General features: G+C 42.5%; 1 protein-coding gene across 11 annotated transcripts in view; it reads right to left on the bottom strand.

Moving 5' to 3' along the window:
* The window catches only part of TSPOAP1 (TSPO associated protein 1), a 376,947-nt gene that overhangs the window by 145,914 nt on the left and 210,587 nt on the right, over positions 1-20,446 (bottom strand). For all 11 annotated transcript variants that reach the window (XM_077480674.1, XM_077480675.1, XM_077480679.1 and 8 more), the window contains 2 exons: positions 10,194-10,283; positions 8,739-8,861 (listed from right to left, as the gene is read on the bottom strand). In XM_077480674.1, coding sequence (XP_077336800.1) covers positions 8,739-8,861; positions 10,194-10,283 — 213 coding nt within the window. The remainder of the gene's footprint in view (positions 1-8,738; positions 8,862-10,193; positions 10,284-20,446) is intronic.

The raw sequence follows: 20,446 nt of genomic DNA, 5'->3' as shown, positions 1-20,446 counted from the left end.
TGGAATCTAGTAGATTCACCTGCAGAGTTCCCCTTACCACTATTCTATGCCTGGAACATGCACGGATGATAGAGACAGCACTTGTGCTGTCCCAGAGAGAATGTGGTTCACCTTCCTGAACCCCATGACTCCTAGTGCCCCCCAGGTGATTATATATATATATGCCCCTGAAGAGGCTTTTTCGGGTAGAGCCTACAACTGGTTTGTCCATAATCGAGAGCAAGGCGTACTGTCTTCACTGAACTGTAGCCACCCCCAAACCAAATGGAGAAACTGGCATCAGTGGTTATTATCTTCCAATACCTGAAAGGAAGAATTCAACCTTTCTATATTGCGAACCATCAACCACCAATCTTTAGCTGTGCAACCCCCGGAAACAGAGCCCTCGGACAATCCAATGCTTGGATCTTCAAGTTTCAGACAGAATGATCCTCTACCAAAACCTGGAGTAGGACTGTACATAAGAAATGTGCTTCGACCTAAATACAGCTTCTTACTGCAAAATGTATTGAAGGAAAATCTGGACCAACTGTTTCCTGAGCAAAGGTTATTAACCACTTTCAGACCGGACCATTTTGCTGGTAAATGACCAGAGGTCTTTTTACACTTTGGCACTGCGCTGCTTTAACTGGTAATTGCGCGGTCATGCAATGTTGTACCCAAACAAAATTTGCGTCCTTTTCTTCCCACAAATAGAGCTTTCTTTTGATGGTATTTGATTGCCTCTGCGATTTTTATTTTTTGCGATATAAACGTAAAAAGACCGCAAATTTTGAAAAAAAATGATATTTTCTACTTTTTGTTATTAGAAAAATCCAATAAACTCAATTTTAGTCATACATTTAGGCCAAAATGTATTCAGCCACATGTCTTTGGTAAAAAAAAAGTCAATAATTGTATATTTATTGGTTTGCGCAAAAGTTGTCACATCTACAAACTAAGGTACGTTTTCTGGAATTTACGCAGCTTTTAGTTTACGACTGCCTATCTCATTTCTTGAGGTGCTAAAATGGCAGGGCAGTACAAAACCCCCCCAAATGACCCCATTTTGGAAAGTAGACCCCCTAAGGAAATTGATAAGAGGCATGTTGAGCCCATTGAATATTTTATTTTTTTGCCTCAAGCGATTGAATAATGACAAAAAAAAAATTTTTTTTTTTTTTTTACACTAAGTTGTCACTAAATGATATATTGCTCACACATGCTATGGGCGTATGTGAAATGACACCCCAAAATAAATTCTGCTGCTTCTCCTGAGTATGGGGATACCACATATGTGGGACTTTTTGGGAGCCTAGCCGCGTACGGGGCCCCGAAAACCAAGCACCGCCTTCAGGCTTTCTAAGGGCGTAAATTTTTGAGTTCACTTCTCACTACCTATTACAGTTTTGAAGGCCATAAAATGCCAAGATGGCACAAAACCCCCACAAATGACCCCATTTTAGAAAGTAGACACCCCAAGCTATTTGCTGAGAGGCATGTTGAGTTCATGGAATATTTTATATTTTGCCACAAGTTGCGGGAAAATTACAAACTTTTTTTTTTTTTTTTTTTTTTTTAACAAAGTTGTCACTAAATGATATATTGCTCATGCATGCCATGGGCATATGTGAAATGACACCCCAAAATAAATTCTGCTGCTTCTCCTGAGTACGGGGATACCACATATGTGGGACTTTTTGGGAGCCTAGCCGCGTACGGGGCCCCGAAAACCAAGCACCGCCTTCAGGCTTTCTAAGGGCGTAATTTTTTGATTTCACTCCTCACTACCTATTACAGTTTTGAAGGCCATAAAATGCCAAGATGGCACAAAACCCCCACAAATGACCCCATTTTAGAAAGTAGACACCCCAAGCTATTTGCTGAGAGGCATGTTGAGTCCATGGAATATTTTATATTTTGCCACAAGTTGCGGGAAAATTACAAACTTTTTTTTTTTTTTTTTTTTTTTCACAAAGTTGTCACTAAATGATATATTGCTCACGCATGCCATGGGCATATGTGAAATGACACCCCAAAATAAATTCTGCTGCTTCTCCTGAGTATGGGGATACCACATATGTGGGACTTTTTGGGAGCCTAGCCGCGTACGGGGCCCCGAAAACCAAGCACCGCCTTCAGGCTTTCTAAGGGCGTTACAGTTTTGAAGGCCATAAAATGCCAAGATGGCACAAACCCCCCCCAAATGACCCCATTTTGGAAAGTAGACACCCCTAAATTTAGGGGTACACTAGTGAGACTAGGTAATAAATGGCGGGTGCCCTGAAACTATAAAAAAATAACTAACCAACCAGCGTCACCTGTAACAGTTATATGGTGATCACTGGTGAAAGGGTTAACTAGGGGGCAATTAGGGGGCTTTATGCGGTAGTATATGGGGGTCCCTGGCGCTATAAAAAGCTGCAGCGAACCTAAATACCTACCTGCCTAACTAGCGTCACCTGTGACACTAATACAGCGATCAGAAAAACGATCGCTTATTAGGCTGGGTTCACACTGGAGCGATGCGGGAACGCCACGAATGCGCGGCGGGTTCCCGCATCGCATGCCTCCCGGCAGCAGTTCACACTGCCCTATGCGAACTGCTGGGAGTGTCAGTGAAATGTTACTGACACCCCCAGATCAGTTCGCATATCGCAGTGCGATCTGCAAACTCGGATCGCATGGTGTGAACACCCATGCGATCCGATTCTGCTGCGGGCCAAAAAAAGGGTCCCGTGCGAATTTGCGGCGGGTGCGGCGGGTGCGGTGAATGGCTGAACTCGAATCGCACAGAGATCGGATGTGATTTGCACTGCAGTGCGGTGCGAATCACATCCGTTCTCATAAACCGCTGCAATGTGAACCCAGCCTTAGTGACACTGGCGACGGGGGGTGATCACGGGGTTAAACCTTTATTGGGGGGGTTAGGGGGGTACCTTAGAACTAAAGGGGGCTAACCCTAACTGCCCTAACAGTTATTAGTCACAAATGACACCCGCCGGGTGATCAGGGGGTTAAACCTTTATTAGGTAATAAATGGCGGGTGCCCTGAAACTATAAAAAAATAACTAACCAACCAGCGTCACCTGTAACAGTTATATGGTGATCACTGGTGAAAGGGTTAACTAGGGGGCAATCAGGGGGCTTTATGCGGTAGTATATGGGGGTCCCTGGCGCTATAAAAAGCTGCGGCGAACCTAAATACCTACCTGCCTAACTAGCGTCACCTGTGACACTAATACGGCGATCAGAAAAATGATCGCTTATTAGGCTGGGTTCACACTGGAGCGATGCGGAAACGCCGCGAATCCGCGGCGGGTTCCCGCATCGCATGCCTCCCGGCGGCAGTTCACACTGCCCTATGCGAACTGCTGGGAGTGTCAGTGAAATGTTACTGACACCCCCAGATCAGTTCGCATATCGCAGTGCGATCTGCAAACTCGGATCGCATGGTGTGAACACCCATGCGATCCGATTCTGCTGCGGGCCAAAAAAAGGGTCCCGTGCGAATTTGCGGCGGGTGCGGCGGGTATGGCGGGTGCGGCGGGTGCGGCGAATGGCTGAACTCGAATCGCACAGAGATCGGATGTGATTTGCACTGCAGTGCGGTGCGAATCACATTCGTTCTCATAAACCGCTGCAATGTGAACCCAGCCTTAGTGACACTGGCGACGGGGGGTGATCACGGGGTTAAACCTTTATTGGGGGGGTTAGGGGGGTACATTAGAACTAAAGGGGGCTAACCCTAACTGCCCTAACAGTTATTACAGTCACAAATGACACCAATGCAAAAAAAAAAATAAAAAAAAAAAAAAATGACATTGGTGTCACTGTGACTGGGGGGCAGGGGTAATTGGGGGGGTGATCGGGGGGTAAAGGGGGGGTGTGAGTGTGCCTGGCATGTTCTACTGTGTGTGTGAGTGTTGGTGCAACTTACTGATCCGCTCTCCTCCGTGTCGGAACGAAAAATACCGACACGGAGGAGAGAATACATCACTTCCTCTCCTGTGTTTACATTACAGGAGAGGAAGTGATGTCACCGGGGATTTCTATTCGTCGGGAGCGATCGCGAGGGGGTGGCCATGAATGAATGGCCGTCCCCTCGTCCGGGATCGCTCCCGAACGAATACCGACCGCCGCAGGCACCGGGCGGGGGCCCGATCGGGCCCCCGACCCGCGGGAGGCAAGGGACGTACATGTATGTCCTTATGCCTGCCCGTGCCATTGTACCGACGTACATCGGCGTGCGGCGGTCGGCAACTGGTTAAGGTATACTGAGGTTGACATCCCTTGCGTCTTTAGCAAGTCCAGCAGGGGAGCTAGGAGCTTTGTGAACCTTAGAAGCTGTGGCCAGCCCAAAGGATGGTCACAAAAAAGAAAACAAACAACTTTCCACTGCAATTGCAGAAATCTTTGATGAGGCTGTAAACAACGCGACACATGAAGCTGTGTGTATCTGAAACAGAAGGATGCCCAGCAGATAGAGATCTTAAGATAGACCTCGTGTCCCTATTCAGTTTTGAAGCCGCTACCATTTAAATTGTTTTACAATAATGAGCCCATAACTTTTGCTCCAAGACCCAACGCAAGGCAAAGACTGACCCGATTAAGGAAGGAGCGAACCACCTTAGAGACTGCTCTAAAATCTTATGGTCTGAGATACTCTCAAACACAGCAGCCTCAGATGTCTCCCTCACTTAGGAGGGAAACCTGGGCAGTCTCCCATCCAAGTACTAACCAGGCTTGATCCGAGATCAGGCGCCAGTGTGTCTTCGATCACCCTGATGCCATTTGTCCAACAAGAGACGTGAACATTGCCAGACCACTGAACCTGAGGGTGGTGTACCTGCCTCACTCTTCTAAGTCATTAAGCTAATCTAACAGATACATAATAAAGTGACTGTATTAGACAAACTAATAAGCAGCACTACAAGGATGCAGGCCTAGACAATGTTGGTCAACCACGATACAACCCCGTAGGTATGTAAGTAGGCAGGTACCCAGGTATGCAAACATGCAGTTATACAATTATTCTTGCCATTCATGCATCTATGTATGCAGCTCAAGGCAATAAGCACATATGTATGTATCCCTAGCCAGATAAGCACATATGTATGTAGTCCTAGGCATTTATGGAGGCATGCGTTTATGGAAGCATGTAGGCATGTGCTTATGAAAATATGCGTTTAGGCAAAACACAAAAGCACGTGTCAAAGCAAACATGCACTTACCCAATACGTGCCCATGGAGACATGCATTTACGGATCAAGCAAGCATGCGTTTATGAAACGTGTTTATGAACCATAGATTACACAATATGTAACTATGCAAACATGTGTCTATGCACCATGTGTCTATGCACCATGTGTCTATGCACCATGTGTCTATGCACCATGTGTCTATGCAAACATGCATTCACGCAAACACATATCTATGCAACATGCATACACACTTATGGCCACATCTATACAAACACATGCTTATAAAAAAAAAACCTGCGTCTATGCAACACGCATCCATGCAAACGTGCCCAGCCTTGGGGGGGCTGCATGCTGGGTGGATGGGTGCCGCCCACTTGTTGGGCACAGGGAGCACGGGGGCCACGGGGTGGGCAGGCTGGGGCCCTCTGCAAACATGTGCCTATGCAAGCTTGTGTTTATTCAAGCCATCAAGCATGTGTCTATGCAAACATGTGCCTATGCAAGTAAACAAGCATTATGAAACATGTATAGTATGCTGCACCTGGGCCCATACTAGTTATAGTCAGAATTAGCCAAGTACATAGGCATCCAACGCAGCCTCTATGCTGCTTCAACAGCCTAAAGCCTCTTCCACACCTTTGCGATCTTTCCTGTGACTTGGGACTGCATGGTCACCCGACAAGTCATACCCCATGATTTCCAATGAGTATCCTTCAAATCTGTGCGTCTTCAAGTCGCAGCGTCTTGAAATCAGTCCCTGCATTACCTCGGTCCGACCTTGACCCGACTTAAGGTCCATAGATCTCAAGATTACACACAGGCACTGCTTCACGTAGCTGCAAGTTGCAGAAGTGTGAAAAGGAGCTCAAAACTAAGTTCTTGGGGACACAAATCCTTCAAGTGCACCGATGCCCATGTTCTTCCAATAATGTGCTTATGCCACATGTATGTACCAAAACCAGACAGTCGGATCTCTCTCTTTTTTTTAAAGAGAAACAGTAAAATAATGCAGACTTACCATTCCTTCTGCAGGGCTCTGAGCATAACAGGAGTCCTGTTTATTCAAACAAGCTTGCAAGCATGTGTACTATTGCTACACCTGCCCAACTGCACTTGGCCCCATACTAGTTTTTACTAGTTTAGCACATATGCATGCCATTCAGCCTTTTTCTGCTTCAGATCAGCCTAAAAGTAAGCCGCTGCAGACCAAGTGCACATTATTCTGAAGTTTGCAAGTATGCACCCATTCAACTGCACCAGGCCCCATACTATTTTTGTGCCAAATGCACAGTATTCTGGAGTTTAAAGTGCACTGCTAGGGGTGTATCCACTTACAGTTGTACAGGTCTCCCAGATAAAGCAGTAAGTATGCAGTATATAATCATGATTTGTCTGGCCACACATTTCTCCCATAGTAAGTACTCACACGTCATTAATATCCATGGGCTGCTATTATGTCTCAAGAGGCCCTGCCGTCCACATGGCAAACATGGCCGCCCCTCCACTTCCTGCCTATATAGAAATAGGCCCATGTGCCCTCTAGTGGCTGGAGGAGAAACAGCAGCCCATACTCCTAATGGGCACACAGAGCATGTTTTAAACACCACACTTACCCTAGGGGCTACTGAGAGAAAACCAGACAGTCGGATCTCTCTCTTTTTTTTTTAAAGAGAAACAGTAAAAAAAATGCAGACTTACCATTCCTGCTGTAGGACTGAGCATAACAGGAGTCCTGTTATTCACCCATCACAGCGGGCTTTGTCATAAAAGACCTTCAGGGACTGGGTCCCCCTTAATGTGGGGGTTCACCCCCCTGGACCTGTATAGCACCCTGCAGGAAAGCACCTTGGTCAGAACAAACACTGCACAGGGTTCCATTATGCAGAGTCCAGCACTGTAAGGCTGCATTGGAAGCAAACCTTGAGGAATCTTCTCTCCTTCCCATGATGCTCGGGGTATCATTCATTTTGTCTGACAGTTTTTCGAATGGACATGATTGAAGTCCTTGATTCTTAGTAGAACCGTTCCAGACTTCCAAATATGCTCCAAGAGCACATGTATCACATCAGTGACCACCACCTTACAGACACTGGTGAAAAAACAGAGGTCCTTCCAAGGTAGGAGGGGTTATATAGGACAGGACTTCCTGTTTGACTATCTGTCAGTGTCCATTCACCAGTAGGTGGCATATAACCCATATAGTCATTATTATGGTTGCTCTACGTTCCGTGATTTACAATAAAGGAAGCTAGTTATAAATTGTGACAGTCATTTTTGTTTAGCTTGTTTGATATGGTGCTTTCAGTTGCCACTGTGTTCTTCTGGGTTTCTTGTGTATCCCTATCCCTTTAAGGAGGAATGGGCTCCCTCCAAGCATACCTGCCTATAATGTTGATCATCATGTTTTAGTTAAGTTTAAACAATTCATTTGGACTAATATGGTCCAAGCAAACTATTTACTTCACTAGTACATGTAGCTGTCAGCACTATATGAACTATATAGCACTGTGTTCGGCACTGGAACTCCCAGTCCCACTTCCAGAACAAACTTGAGTCGGGCTAAGCCAGTCCTGGATTTATAAGGGGTCAAAAGGGACAACTGACCTGCGACCCCTTGGAAGAAGGGGCCCCCTCCTTTATACAAGAATTATATAAAATATACAAAAATTATATATAAATAATAAATAAAATAATGTCATAATATACAATGTATAATAAAAAAAAACTTTCTTTTAATAAATGCATCATGGGGAAGTAATATTTTGCAGGCCATTATCTGTAAAAATGTTTACTCTGGATTGGTATATTGTACAAGTTCTAAAAAATTATTTTTGTGGCTGAAGCGAACCACACAGAGCCCTATGACAGTGCTTGTACATGCGTGACCTCAGAATAACGTTGTGCCATGCATTTTAAAAATATTAGACAGTCACTGAGAATGTAAATTAACTCTGTGTATTAGGGCCCTTCCCAAACCTGAAGTGCCCCCGGGCCCCCTATGGTCTAAATCTGGCTCTGGGCTGAGTGTTGCTCAGCCATTCACAGGGAGCTTTGTATTCTATAAGTAGGATCGTGATGTCAGGTGCCTCAAGCTTTAGCAAATATAGTATACATTTGATCTCCTTTACAAATTGATATGCATGCTGTCTAACCAATAAAACATCCCCCTGGAGACATCTTTTCAAAATCATATTACAGATTTTATTTAAACCTGAACTCCAGGAAACTTGAAAATTCTCTCCTGAGGTGGGGCTGGTGCTCACAATGCAAGGCACTGCTTGTTTAGGTCTAGAGGGCATGTAAAATGCTGGTACTCACCTCTAGACTAAGCAAACAGTTATCCCTTGCAGTGCAGGAAATATCACACAGAAACTAAATCTGCCAACTTCACAGCTTCTAAATTTATTTTAAGCACAAAACAGCTACCTTATAGTGAATACGAGAGAGATCTTAAAAACAGCTATGGTCAGGTGCAAGACTAGAATGCTAAATAGACCTAAGATAATATAACATTTTGAACACAACAATGCACCTCTATTTTGCTTTACTACTAACCCTCAGCACTTGCTCTAAGTTCTCCAGCTTGCTGTGCAGTCGATGATTCTCCTTAAGGGCAGAATCTCGTTTTTCAGTTACCACAGATAAGTGTCTCTTCAAGTCAGCATTTTCAGCTTCAACCTACAAAAGCAGATTTAGCATCATTCACACTAGCACAACTAAAAAGTTCTGTTATACTAGTGGTCTCCAAACTGTGGCCTGAGGGCCGGATATGCCCTTTCCTTGCTTTTATCTGGCCCTTGGGGCACTATTCCTTGCATTGATACCAACAATGGGGCACTATTCCTCGCACTGACACCAATGATGGGGCACCATTTTTCACACTAAATCGATGGGGCATTATTTTTCCCACAGACACCAAGGATGGGGCACTATTTTTCCCGGACACCAAGGATGGGGCACTATTTTTCCCAGACACCAAGGATGGGGCACTATTTTTCCCAGACACCAAGGATGGGGCACTATTTTTCCCAGACACCAAGGATGGGGCACTATTTTTCCCGGACACCAAGGATGGGGCACTATTTTTCCCGGACACCAAGGATGGGGCACTATTTTTCCCGGACACCAAGGATGGGGCACTATTTTTCCCGGACACCAAGGATGGGGCACTATTTTTCCCGGACACCAAGGATGGGGCACTATTTTTCCCGGACACCAAGGATGGGGCACTATTTTTCCCGGACACCAAGGATGGGGCACTATTTTTCCCGGACACCAAGGATGGGGCACTATTTTTCCCGGACACCAAGGATGGGGTACTATTTTTGCCGGACACCAAGGATGGGGCACTATTTTTCCCGGACACCAAGGATGGGGCACTATTTTTCCCGGACACCAAGGATGGGGCACTATTTTTCCCGGACACCAACAATGGGGCACTATTTTTCCCCCTGGCACCAACGATGGGGCGCTCTTCCTCCCACTGGCACCAACGATGGGGCGCTCTTCCTCCCACTGGCACCAACGATGGGGCGCTCTTCCTCCCACTGGCACCAACGATGGGGCGCTCTTCCTCCCACTGGCACCAACGATGGGGCGCTCTTCCTCCCACTGGCACCAACGATGGGGCGCTCTTCCTCCCACTGGCACCAACGATGGGGCGCTCTTCCTCCCACTGGCACCAACGATGGGGCGCTCTTCCTCCCACTGGCACCAACGATGGGGCGCTCTTCCTCTCACTTGCGCCAACAATGGGGCGCTATTTGCCCCACTAACACCGCCAATGGGGTTGTACACCTCATACTGACATCCACTGACACCAACCATGGGGTACTATTCCCCCCCCAATATTAATGATGAATTGATTACTCCCACTGACACCAGGCAAATTTCTACTCCCACTGACCACAGTCCAGCCCCCTAAAGTCTAAAGGACAGTAAACTGGCCCTTTGTTTAGAAAGTTTGGAGACCTCTGTGTTATACCAACATGTATAGGAATGAAAGCTTACCTGTGCTGCCCACTTCACTGAGCCGCAGAGTCGTGAATTTTCTTCCACGAGGCGTTCATTCTCGCTTTGCACCTCTTGAAGTTTGATTTCCTGTTCGAATTTAGAGACAGTAAAAGATCTGATCAAATAGTGTAGTATCACCACTATAATTCATTTACAGTACTTTTGACAAATGTGTAGCAAACCAAGATTCTCATCGTAGATTTAACAAACGCCAAAAATATTTCTTAACAGAACCTTAGAAAACTGTCCCCTCACTTCCATATGGAAAGACAGCAATAAAATGTCAAGTGGTTCTAGCCTTTCCCTACTCTGTTAAATGTTTTATTTCTGCTTTGCGGATAGAGACTTTCCCTATTAGTGTAGGTTATACAGATTTAGAAATGCCTACGTTAGGGCCTGTTCTCGCTTTGTACAGTTATCTGCGTTTCCTCATGGATAAGTGCAGGTAACTGAAATGACACCTAGAAAACAATAGCTTTCTATGTGTCATGCTCACACCAGAACACTGTATCTGTGTTCCAGAGATGAGTGATATTATGCAACGTGTTTGCATAATATTGCAAAAGGCACACAAACATGTGAAAACGCACATAAACGGAAGATGCCACTCACCCACAACAATTAGGTCAGAGAAAACATGCCTTAAAAATGAAAAAAATACAGAAAAATGTGCATAAAAAACATCATTTTGCATAAAAACATGCCAAAATGCAACTGACTGCAGGCCCTGTTTGTGTGTGTTGTAATATGAACAAGCCCTTAAAACAAACCGTGGCTCTCTGTATTCCAATGGCTAAAACCAGCTGCAGGGGAGCTTGCCTTTCTAGGAGCACCAGTTCACTTTTCTCATCACAGTATGTAAAAAAAAAAATGTAAAACAAGAAAAATAAATGAAAATTTTAAATAATGAAATTTTTATTTTATTTTTTTACTACATACGGTCACCATTCAGTGTACTTAATCACAGTCACACCAGTCATATGGTGGCGCTGTACTGCTTTTATGTAAAAAAAAATTAACAATAATAAATTGTGAAAAAATAAAATGTATTTAATTTCTTAATTTTCCAAAAATGTGTGACAAAAAAAATTACAATTTAAAAAAACTCACCATGCCTCTTACTAAATACCTTGGACTGTTTACTAATATTTTGGGGGATATTTGTACTGTCCTGGCATTTAGGGCCTCTAGAAACTACATCAGGATCAATTTTCAAATATATGTATCATAGTTTGTAGAGACTATAACTTTCATACTAAATAACACTGATTTGTTTTTTGTTTTTTATAAAAGAATGTAGCAGAATACATTTTGGCCTAAAATTATGAAGAAAGATTAATATATTTGCAAAATTTTATAACAGAAAAAAAAACGTTTTTTTTTTCTAAATTTTCAGTATTTATTGAACAAAAAGAAGAAAAACCAGTGGTGGTTAAATACCACCAAAAGAAAGCTATGCTCCCCCCAAAAATTATAGAAGTTTCATTTGGGTACAGTGTTGCATGACTGAGTGAGTAGCATTTAAAGTGTTACTGCGCTGAAATCTGAAAATTGGTCTGGGCTGGAAGGGGGTGAAAGTGTCCAGTATTGAAGTGGTTAAAATGTGATGTCGAAGCACACGTGTAACTACTGTTTTTTTTTGTTACTTTAGTGACACTTTAACCTAGGAATACCCAAAAGATGACCACCCATACTGTATTTGGTGAAAAGATCTAAAAATTTGCAAAAAACTGAAAATAAAATTGAACCTGAATCATTAGGTTTTATTTCAGTGTCCAACTATCCCTTCTGGCCAGCTTGAATTTGTGATTAGTGTTAAGCTGGCCATACATAAATAAAAATTCAGCCAGTTCAGCCTGGAACAGCAGAATTTTGATCCATGTACTGCCACTGTGGTTGAACAGAAGTCAATCTACCAACTAACTTCTGTTCGAGCATCTAAAATCAACAGGACGGTTGACCAGTGCTACAGGCTGTAGACTACAGCAGTGGTTCTCAACCCTGTCCTCAAGTATGCCCAACAGGCCATGTTTGCAGGTTTTCCTTTATCTTTTGGCAGGTGCTTTAAATCAGAGTCAATGGCTTGGTATTTTGGACAGCAATTTTATCTAAGAGAAATTCACAAAACATGTCCTGTTGGGGGTACTTGAGGACAGGGTTGAGAACCACTGGACTACAGCACCAAACTGTGTATTCTAACAGAAGGGAAGTCTTCTCTCTGACAGAATACAATGACACAGTGGGGAGGATTTCCCCATCCACCTCAAATGTGTTGACAGGGGAATTGGGTCAGTTTTTTCAGCTGAACTTAAAAATTGACTAACATTGAATGGGCGGCTTAATTCTCTTCTAATACCATTTTTCCATGTTAGCATATGTTGTCCTATTTGGGACTCTTCCTGTTTACGCAATAAATCGTTTCTATATATATTTTTTGACAATGTACCTATATTTTGTCCAATCATTTTTTGGCCTTTCTGGAGTTCATTTGTTTGGAAAACTCACATTTTGAAGTACCAATTCATTACTTTAGTTCTAATAGCTCTTACATTATTGCCATTTGGCAACCAGTCTAATATGATTTCACTTTTCAGCTGCATTTTAAATTTTCTTTTTAAAGCCAAGCTGAATTTTCCACATTTTATTCTTCCCCTGAATATTAAAAATATTACTATAAAATATGACTCTGACCTAGAAAATGGAATCTGCATGTACGAGTTAAAGTTTTAATGCCAAGAACTCTTCTTTCAAGACATCTCTCATACTAATTAAATATTTGCTTTCAAGTGCAGATTTGCTTTGGAATGACAGTGTTATGGATATCAAGATCTAAGCAGTGGGAAAAAGTTAACACAGAAAATAAATTCTGTCAGAAAAATGTATGATAAAAAGCTTACCACACAAAAAACGGGAACACTGTCACATAGGTCTTTTAATGATTTGCGTGTAAGCAGAACTTCGGGCTGTCCTCTAAAACTAAATATGCACTATTACATCCTTCCAATGAAAATTAACAACTTAAGCAGTCCCGGAAAAATCCACACCATACAAATTGTAGTTCAAATTGAAATTTTTAGTCCACATAAACTTTTATGTAAATAGAAGGTGCAATCAGCGCAAAAAAAATACTAAAACCCGCCAAAATGCAAGCTGGACACAAAGATTTTCACAAAAATCAATGACAAATTATTAAAATATAAGAAGCGCAGCGCAATCAAGCAATAAAACCCAGTCCAAAATGCTGGTGAATAGAAAGCCCCAGAAAGATGAAAAGATGACTCCACCAGTGAAGATCAGCAATTTCAATAGTGGTGACAGACCCTCCACCTTCCATATAAGTTCTACGCTCACCTCAAAGCATGGACTCTGGAGTCAACAGGTAGTCATGCAAGCAGGTCCCACACAAAAGGTAGGTAGCAAAAACAGATTACGTAGAACTTCTCCTCCAGGTCGATACTCTCAGTGGGGGCATCAAACCATATATGTATAAAGAAAAGGGAGATCTAAGTGCTCACTGTGCAAACATTTAAAATTTAAGTCCAAATACAGACTACTCACATGAGTTGAAAATGATACAGGCATATAGCTGTTGTGCTGTGTGCTGTTTTCAAATGATGGCAGAGGGTGACGTCATCCATGCGTGACTCGTCCCCCGTACACGTTACGCTTGTCCTCCTCAACGAGGCGGGGCCACGGCATCACCAAGCAGCTTACTTATAGTGTGCCATTGTCATACCAACAAAGTACACAAACGAGCGGCGATATGCGAGGCTCGAAAATGGACATAAAATGTAAAATAGCAGCCAGCCTGTGCTTCGGGCATCAGAACAGGCCCTAATACTATCATATATGCAAATATATTATTAAAAATTTAATTAGTTAAAAAATAGACCTATAAAAAGGAAAAAAAGTATTTAAAAAGTATTTTTTTTAAAAAGTGTTCCCAGTCAGTACACTGCCTCTAGTGGATGATCAGTGTATCTAACCAGAACACATGCATGCATTTTAATATATAGGATCGAACCCGAAGCCATCCTCCAAAACATCACAAAAATTCATACACTTTCATTTGAAATTCATAAAGATTAAAATATCTAATTTAAAAAGGAAAATAAATTATTTAGAAATAATATAACAGTTTAAATCGAAGTCAACATTTAACCCTTTGGGAGTTAAAACTTTAGCCTCCACAATCCAGAATGATTCTCTTTGGCTGATCGGCGGATATAATTACCCAATTACCCCTCAGAATATCTGTCCACCCTTTCAATACCCCAAAATTTTAGGCATCTAGCATTCTTACTGTGGCATTGCCTAAAATGTTTTGACATGCTATGAGTCCTGAGGCCCTTTTTAATATTAACGAGCTCCCCTCTCGACCACTCAGGGGTTGAGAGGTTTGGCTATATATTGGAGTCCACAACTGTACTCCAACATATAGACCACTCCATGGGTGCCACACGTAATAAGATTCTTGATTTTATAAGACCTATTAGTGGAACAAGCTGTAAACTCCTTGCATTTTTTTATGTTGAATTTGCACTGCTTGCAAGCTGGACACAGGCCACAAGCATAAAAACCCGAAAGAAAAGAGAAAATTCAATTTTCCTTAAATATGGGTGGGTCAATGACTCCTGGGGCAATGACATCCCTAAGGGTGGGGGCTCTTTTGTAAATGAATTGGGGGTGTGGAGGAAGGACTGTTCCCAGTATTTTGTCCTTCCTCTGTACCTCCCAATGTTTATTTACTATACTCTCAAATTGCTTGTCTTGAAAATTAAAATCCATAACCATTTTAAATTCATATTTAGCATGCTTTTTAATATTAGAATCCAAGATCACTAGTTCTATTTAATGCACCGGCCCTCTCTATCTCATTCTGAATTTGGTCCTTTTGATAACCCTTTTGGTGGACTATCTGCCAAGATTTGAGATTGGGCTAAAAATTTTGTGTTAGAAGAGCAATTGGGCTTTGTTTTTGAAAAAGAAAATTAAAACTTGGTGGGACATGGAATCATTTGAACAATATATTAATTTTAAATTGGTACTGAGACACTTGAGATATCCCACCAAGTGATGGCCTATTAGATGGTGAGTCTTTACAGGAGTGATATGACGTTTTCAATTGGAAAGGTAGAACTTACGGACCTCTTATTGAAGAGAAAACAAAGAAAAATGAAAACTCTGGAGAAACAGATTACAGATATTAAAAGTAAAAATGGAGTCTCATCAGGATCATTCTGATTTTTCCAAACTATCAGGAAAACTTAAAAATAAATTGACTAAATAGGATAAAGATGCTCAAATAAAAGAAGGAAAATTCAGTTGATTTTTCACATAAAGAGGTCTTTAAATGGCAGGCTAATGTCTCCAATACTGACCAGGTAAAAAAATCCCTCTCCTCCAGTGAGGATGCTGAATCAATTGTGGCGGTTAAAGTTTTAATGCCCGAAGGGTTAAATGTTGACTTTGATTTAAATTGTTTTATTTCTGACAAATAATTTTGATCCGGTATCCTCCACTGCTTACTGGAGCCATTGGCAGCAGTGGAGGTGATCGGATCCTTCCTGTGGCCTGACATGGAGTTGAGTAAGGGGAGCTATCTCCATATCATCGCAGGGCAGAAGCAATGTCACTTCCACCCATATAGCTCTTAAAAGGCCATTTTTTCCCCTATTTCTTTAAATGACAATTTTTTTTTTTTTTTATTATTGCATTTTAGTGTAAATATGAGATCCGAGGTCTTTTTGACACCAGATCTCATATTTAAGAGGTCCTGTCATGCTTTTTCTCTATTACAAGGGATGTTTATATTCCTTGTAATAGGAATAAAAGTGAAACTTTTTTTTTTTAAAACAGTGTAAAAATAAAAAATAAAATAAATAACAATAATACTTATTTTTTTTTTAAAAAGCACCAGTTCGCGTGTAGAAGCAAATGCACGGTTTTCCAACCACACATGTGAGGTTTTACCGCGATTAGCCCTAGACCTCCTCTGTAACTTAAAACATGCAACCTGTAGAATTTTTTAAATGTCGAGATTTTTAAGGGTAAAAGTTTGTCGCCATTCCACGAGCGGGCAAATTTTGAAGCGTGACATGTCAGGTATCAATTTACTCAGCATAACATCATCTTTCACAATATAAAAAAATTGGGCTAACTTTACTGTAGTCTTATTTTTTTAATTAAAAAAAAAGTGTATCCCCCCCCAAAAAGTGTGTTTGTAAGACCGCTGAGCAAATATGGTGTGACAAAAAGTATTGCAACAACTGTCATTTTATTCTCTAGGGTGTTAAGAGAAAAAAAATGTATAATGTGTGGGGGTTCCAAGTCATTTTCTAGCAAAAAAAAACGTTTTTTTAACTTATAAACAAGAAATCTCAGAAAGAGGCTTGGTCCTTAAGTGGTTAAATACCAACAAAAGAAATCTCTGTTTGTGTAGAAAAAAAATGATAACATTTTAATTCAAGTACAGTGTTGCATGACCACGCAATTGTCGAAGTGTAACAGTATTGAAAGCTAAAAATTGGTCTGGGCAGGGGGAGGTTTAAGTGCCCAGTAAGCAAGTGGTTAAAATACATGCATGTGTACTGGTTAGATACGCTGATGGAACGTAACGCGTGCGGGAGGAAGCACGCACGGATGACGTCACCCGCTGCCAGCCTTTGAAACAAACAGCACACGGTTGTGCTATATGCTTGTATCGTTTTTAACTCATGTGAGTAGTCCGTATTTGGACTTAACCACTTAAGGACCGCCGTATTGCCATTGTACGTCATCGCAATGGCACAGGCAGGCACAAGCACGTACATGTACGTGCCTGCCTTCCAGCGGGTGGGGGGTCCGATCGGACCCCCTCCTGCTGGATACGGCGGTCCGGTTCGCTGCAGGAGCGATCCGTGATGAGGGGATGGCCGTTGGTTTCTGGCCACCCCCTCTCGATCGCTCCTGGCCAATGAGAAGCTTCCTCCCACTGTGTATTGTATACACAGGAAGGAGGAAGTGATGTCATTCTCCTCGGGGCGGTCTTTTTGACCGGACTACGAGGAGAAGACAGAAAATAAGTGTGCACCAACACTACACTGACATGTAGGTACACACAGGCACACAAACCCCCTCCGATCCTCCCCCCCCCCCCAGTCACAGTGTCACTGATTGCAGTGATCATTTATTTACTGATCACTGCATTCAGTGTCAGTTGTAAAAGTAAAAACTGTCAGGGCAGTTAGTGTTAGGTCCAGGGTAGCCCCCTATCACCTCCCAATAAAGGTTTAGCCCCCTGATTGCCCCTAGAGTTAACCCTTTCACCCCCTTTTGCCAGTGTCACTAAGCGATCATATTTCTGATCGCTGCATTAGTGTCACTGATGTCCCTAGGTAGCTAGTTATTTTTTTAGGTTCACCGCCAGGTTTTTATAGCGCTAGGTACCCCGATATACTACCCAATAATGGTTTTAACACCCTGATTGCCCCTAGTTAACCCTTTCACCCCCTTTTGCCAGTGTCACTAAGCGATCGTTTTTCTGATCGCTGCATTAGTGTCACTAGTGCCGCTAGGTAGCTAGTTATTTTTTTAGGTTCACCGCCAGGTTTTTATAGCGCTAGGTACCCCGATATACTACCCAATAATGGTTTTAACCCCCTGATTGCCCCTAGTTAACCCTTTCACCAGCGATCACAGTATAAGTGTCACTGGTGACACTGGTTAGCCAGTTATTTAGGTTCCCCGTCAGGTTTTTATATAGCGCCAGGGACCCCCATATACTACCTAATAAAAATTTGAACCCCCCGATTGCCCCTAGTTAACCCTTTCACCAGTGATCACCGTATAAGTGTTACGGGTGACTCTGGTTAGTTTGCTTTTTATAGCATCAGGGCACCCACCATTTATTACCCAATAAAGGTTTAACCCCCTGATCACCCGGTGGGTGATATCAATTAGGTTTTAGGGTCAGGGTCTGCGTCGCCCCAGGCAGCGCTAGGTTAGTGCCAGTACCGCTAACACCCACACGCAAAGCATAAACCTCCCGTAGTGGTATAGAATCTGAACAGATCAATATCTGATCTGATCAGATCTATACTAGCATCTCCAGCAGTTTAGGGTTCCAAAAAAACGCATTGTTAGCGGGATCAGCCCAGATACCTGCTAGCACCTGCGTTTTGCCCCTCTGCCCAGCCCACCCAAGTGCAGTATCGATCGATCACTGTCACTTACAAAACACTAAACACATAACTGCAGCGATCGCAGAGTCAGGCCTGATCCCTGCGATCGCTAACAGTTTTTTTGGTATCATTTTATATTTAAATCCGGAAGGCAGTGCTTGGTTTTCGGGGTCCCGTACATGGCTAGGCTCCCAAAAAGTCCCCCACATGTGGTATCCCCGTACTCGGGAGAAGCAGCAGAATTTATTTTGGGGTGTAATTTGACTTATGCCCATAGCATGTGTGAGCAATATATCATTTAGTGACAACTTTGTGCAAAAAAAAAATAATAATTTTTAAATTCCTGCAACTTGTGGCAAAATATAAAATATTTCATGGACTCAACATGCCTCTCAGTAAATAGCTTGGGGTGTCTACTTTCCAAAATGGGGTCATTTGGGGGGTTTGAGTTATTTTGGCATTTTATGGCCTTCGAAACTGCGATAGGTAGTGAGGAGTGAAATCAAAAATTTGCACCCTTAGAAATCCTGAAGGCAGTGATTGGTTTTCGGGGGGGCCGTACGCAGCTAGACTCCCAAAAAGTCCCACATATGTGGTATTCCTGTACTCAGGAGAAGCAGCAGAATATATTTTGGGGTGCAATTCCACATATAACTATGGCATGTGTGAGCAATATATCATTTAGTGAAAACTTTTTGTAAACTTTTTTTTTTTTTTGTGTCATTATTCAATCACTTGCGACAAAAAAAAAAAATATTCAATGGGCTCAACATGCCTCTCCACAACTTCCATGGGGTGTCTACTTTCCAAAATGGGGTCATTTGGGGGGGGGGGGGGTTTGTACTGCCCTGCCATTTTAGCACCTCAAGAAATGAGATAGGCAGTGGTAAATTAAAAGCTGTGTAAATTCCAGAAAATGTACTCTAGTTTGTAGACGCTATAACTTTTGTACAAACCAAAAAATATACGCTTATTGACATTTTTTTTACTAAAGACATGTGGCTGAATAAATTTTGCCCTCAATGTATGACTAAAATTTAGTTTATTCGATTTTTCTCAGAACAAAAAGAAGAAAATATATATTTTTTTAAAAATTTTCACTCTTTTTCCATTTATATCGCAAAAAATAAAAATCGCAGAGGCAATCAAATACCATCAAAAGAAAGCTCTATTTGTGGGAAGAAAAGGACGCAAATTTCGTTTGGGTACAACATTGCATGACCGCGCAATTACCAGTTAAAGCAGTGCAGTGCGAAATTGTAAAAAGACCTCTGGTCCTTAGGGTGTTTATTGGTCCGGGGCTGAAGTGGTTAAATACATTTTAAATGTTTGCACAGTGAGCACTTAGATCTCCCTTTTCTTTATACACATAAGGTTTGATGCCCCCACTGAGAATACCAACCTGGAGAAGTTCTATGTAATCTGTTTTACTACCTACCCTTTTGTGTGGGACCTGCTTGCATGACTACCTGTTAGCTCAGGAGTCCATGCTTTGAGGTGAGCGCAGAACTTATATTGAATGTTGAGGGTCTGCCACCATTATTGAAATTGTTGATATTCACCAGCGGAGTCATCTTTTCATCTTTCTGGGACTTGTTGCTCACCAGCATTTTGCACATAAAGTTTTAGACACAAATGTTTTGGGCAAGTAAAAGAATATAATACTTTCTGCAAACAAATGGACAGCCTTGATTTTCAGCTGTTATAGCGGGATGATGCCTGCAGCTACAGGCATCATCCCGGTATCTTTTTTTTTTTTCAGCCAGCAATTCCCTGTTTTGTAAAAGCCCTCCTAGTGCCGGATTAGTAACTGGATTGCTTTTACAGGCAGCAGGGAGAGACATACCCCCTTCCCACCACCCACCGGTGCCTTGCCATACTCTCCTGTGTGATTGGGGTGCCCAGTATCTAATCCAGCGGTTCTGCCGGTTTGCCATGGAGTTGTTGGCCAGGTGGCCATCTCTATGATCCTGGGAGGCCGAAAGTGATGCCATGATGTCACTTCCGGTTTTGGCAGATGTAAACCCTGCCCTTTTTTTCTGGAAAGCAGAGATCAATTTTTTTTAATTTTTTATATCTCATGCTTTT

Source organism: Lithobates pipiens, unplaced genomic scaffold, assembly GCF_037356315.1.
Source record: "Lithobates pipiens isolate NorthernLeopardFrog02 unplaced genomic scaffold, aLitPip1_a1.2 Scaffold_16, whole genome shotgun sequence".
NCBI lineage: Eukaryota > Metazoa > Chordata > Amphibia > Anura > Ranidae > Lithobates > Lithobates pipiens.
The sequence above is the reverse complement of the archived record's forward strand: the minus strand, read 5'-3'. Positions and strand labels throughout refer to the sequence as shown.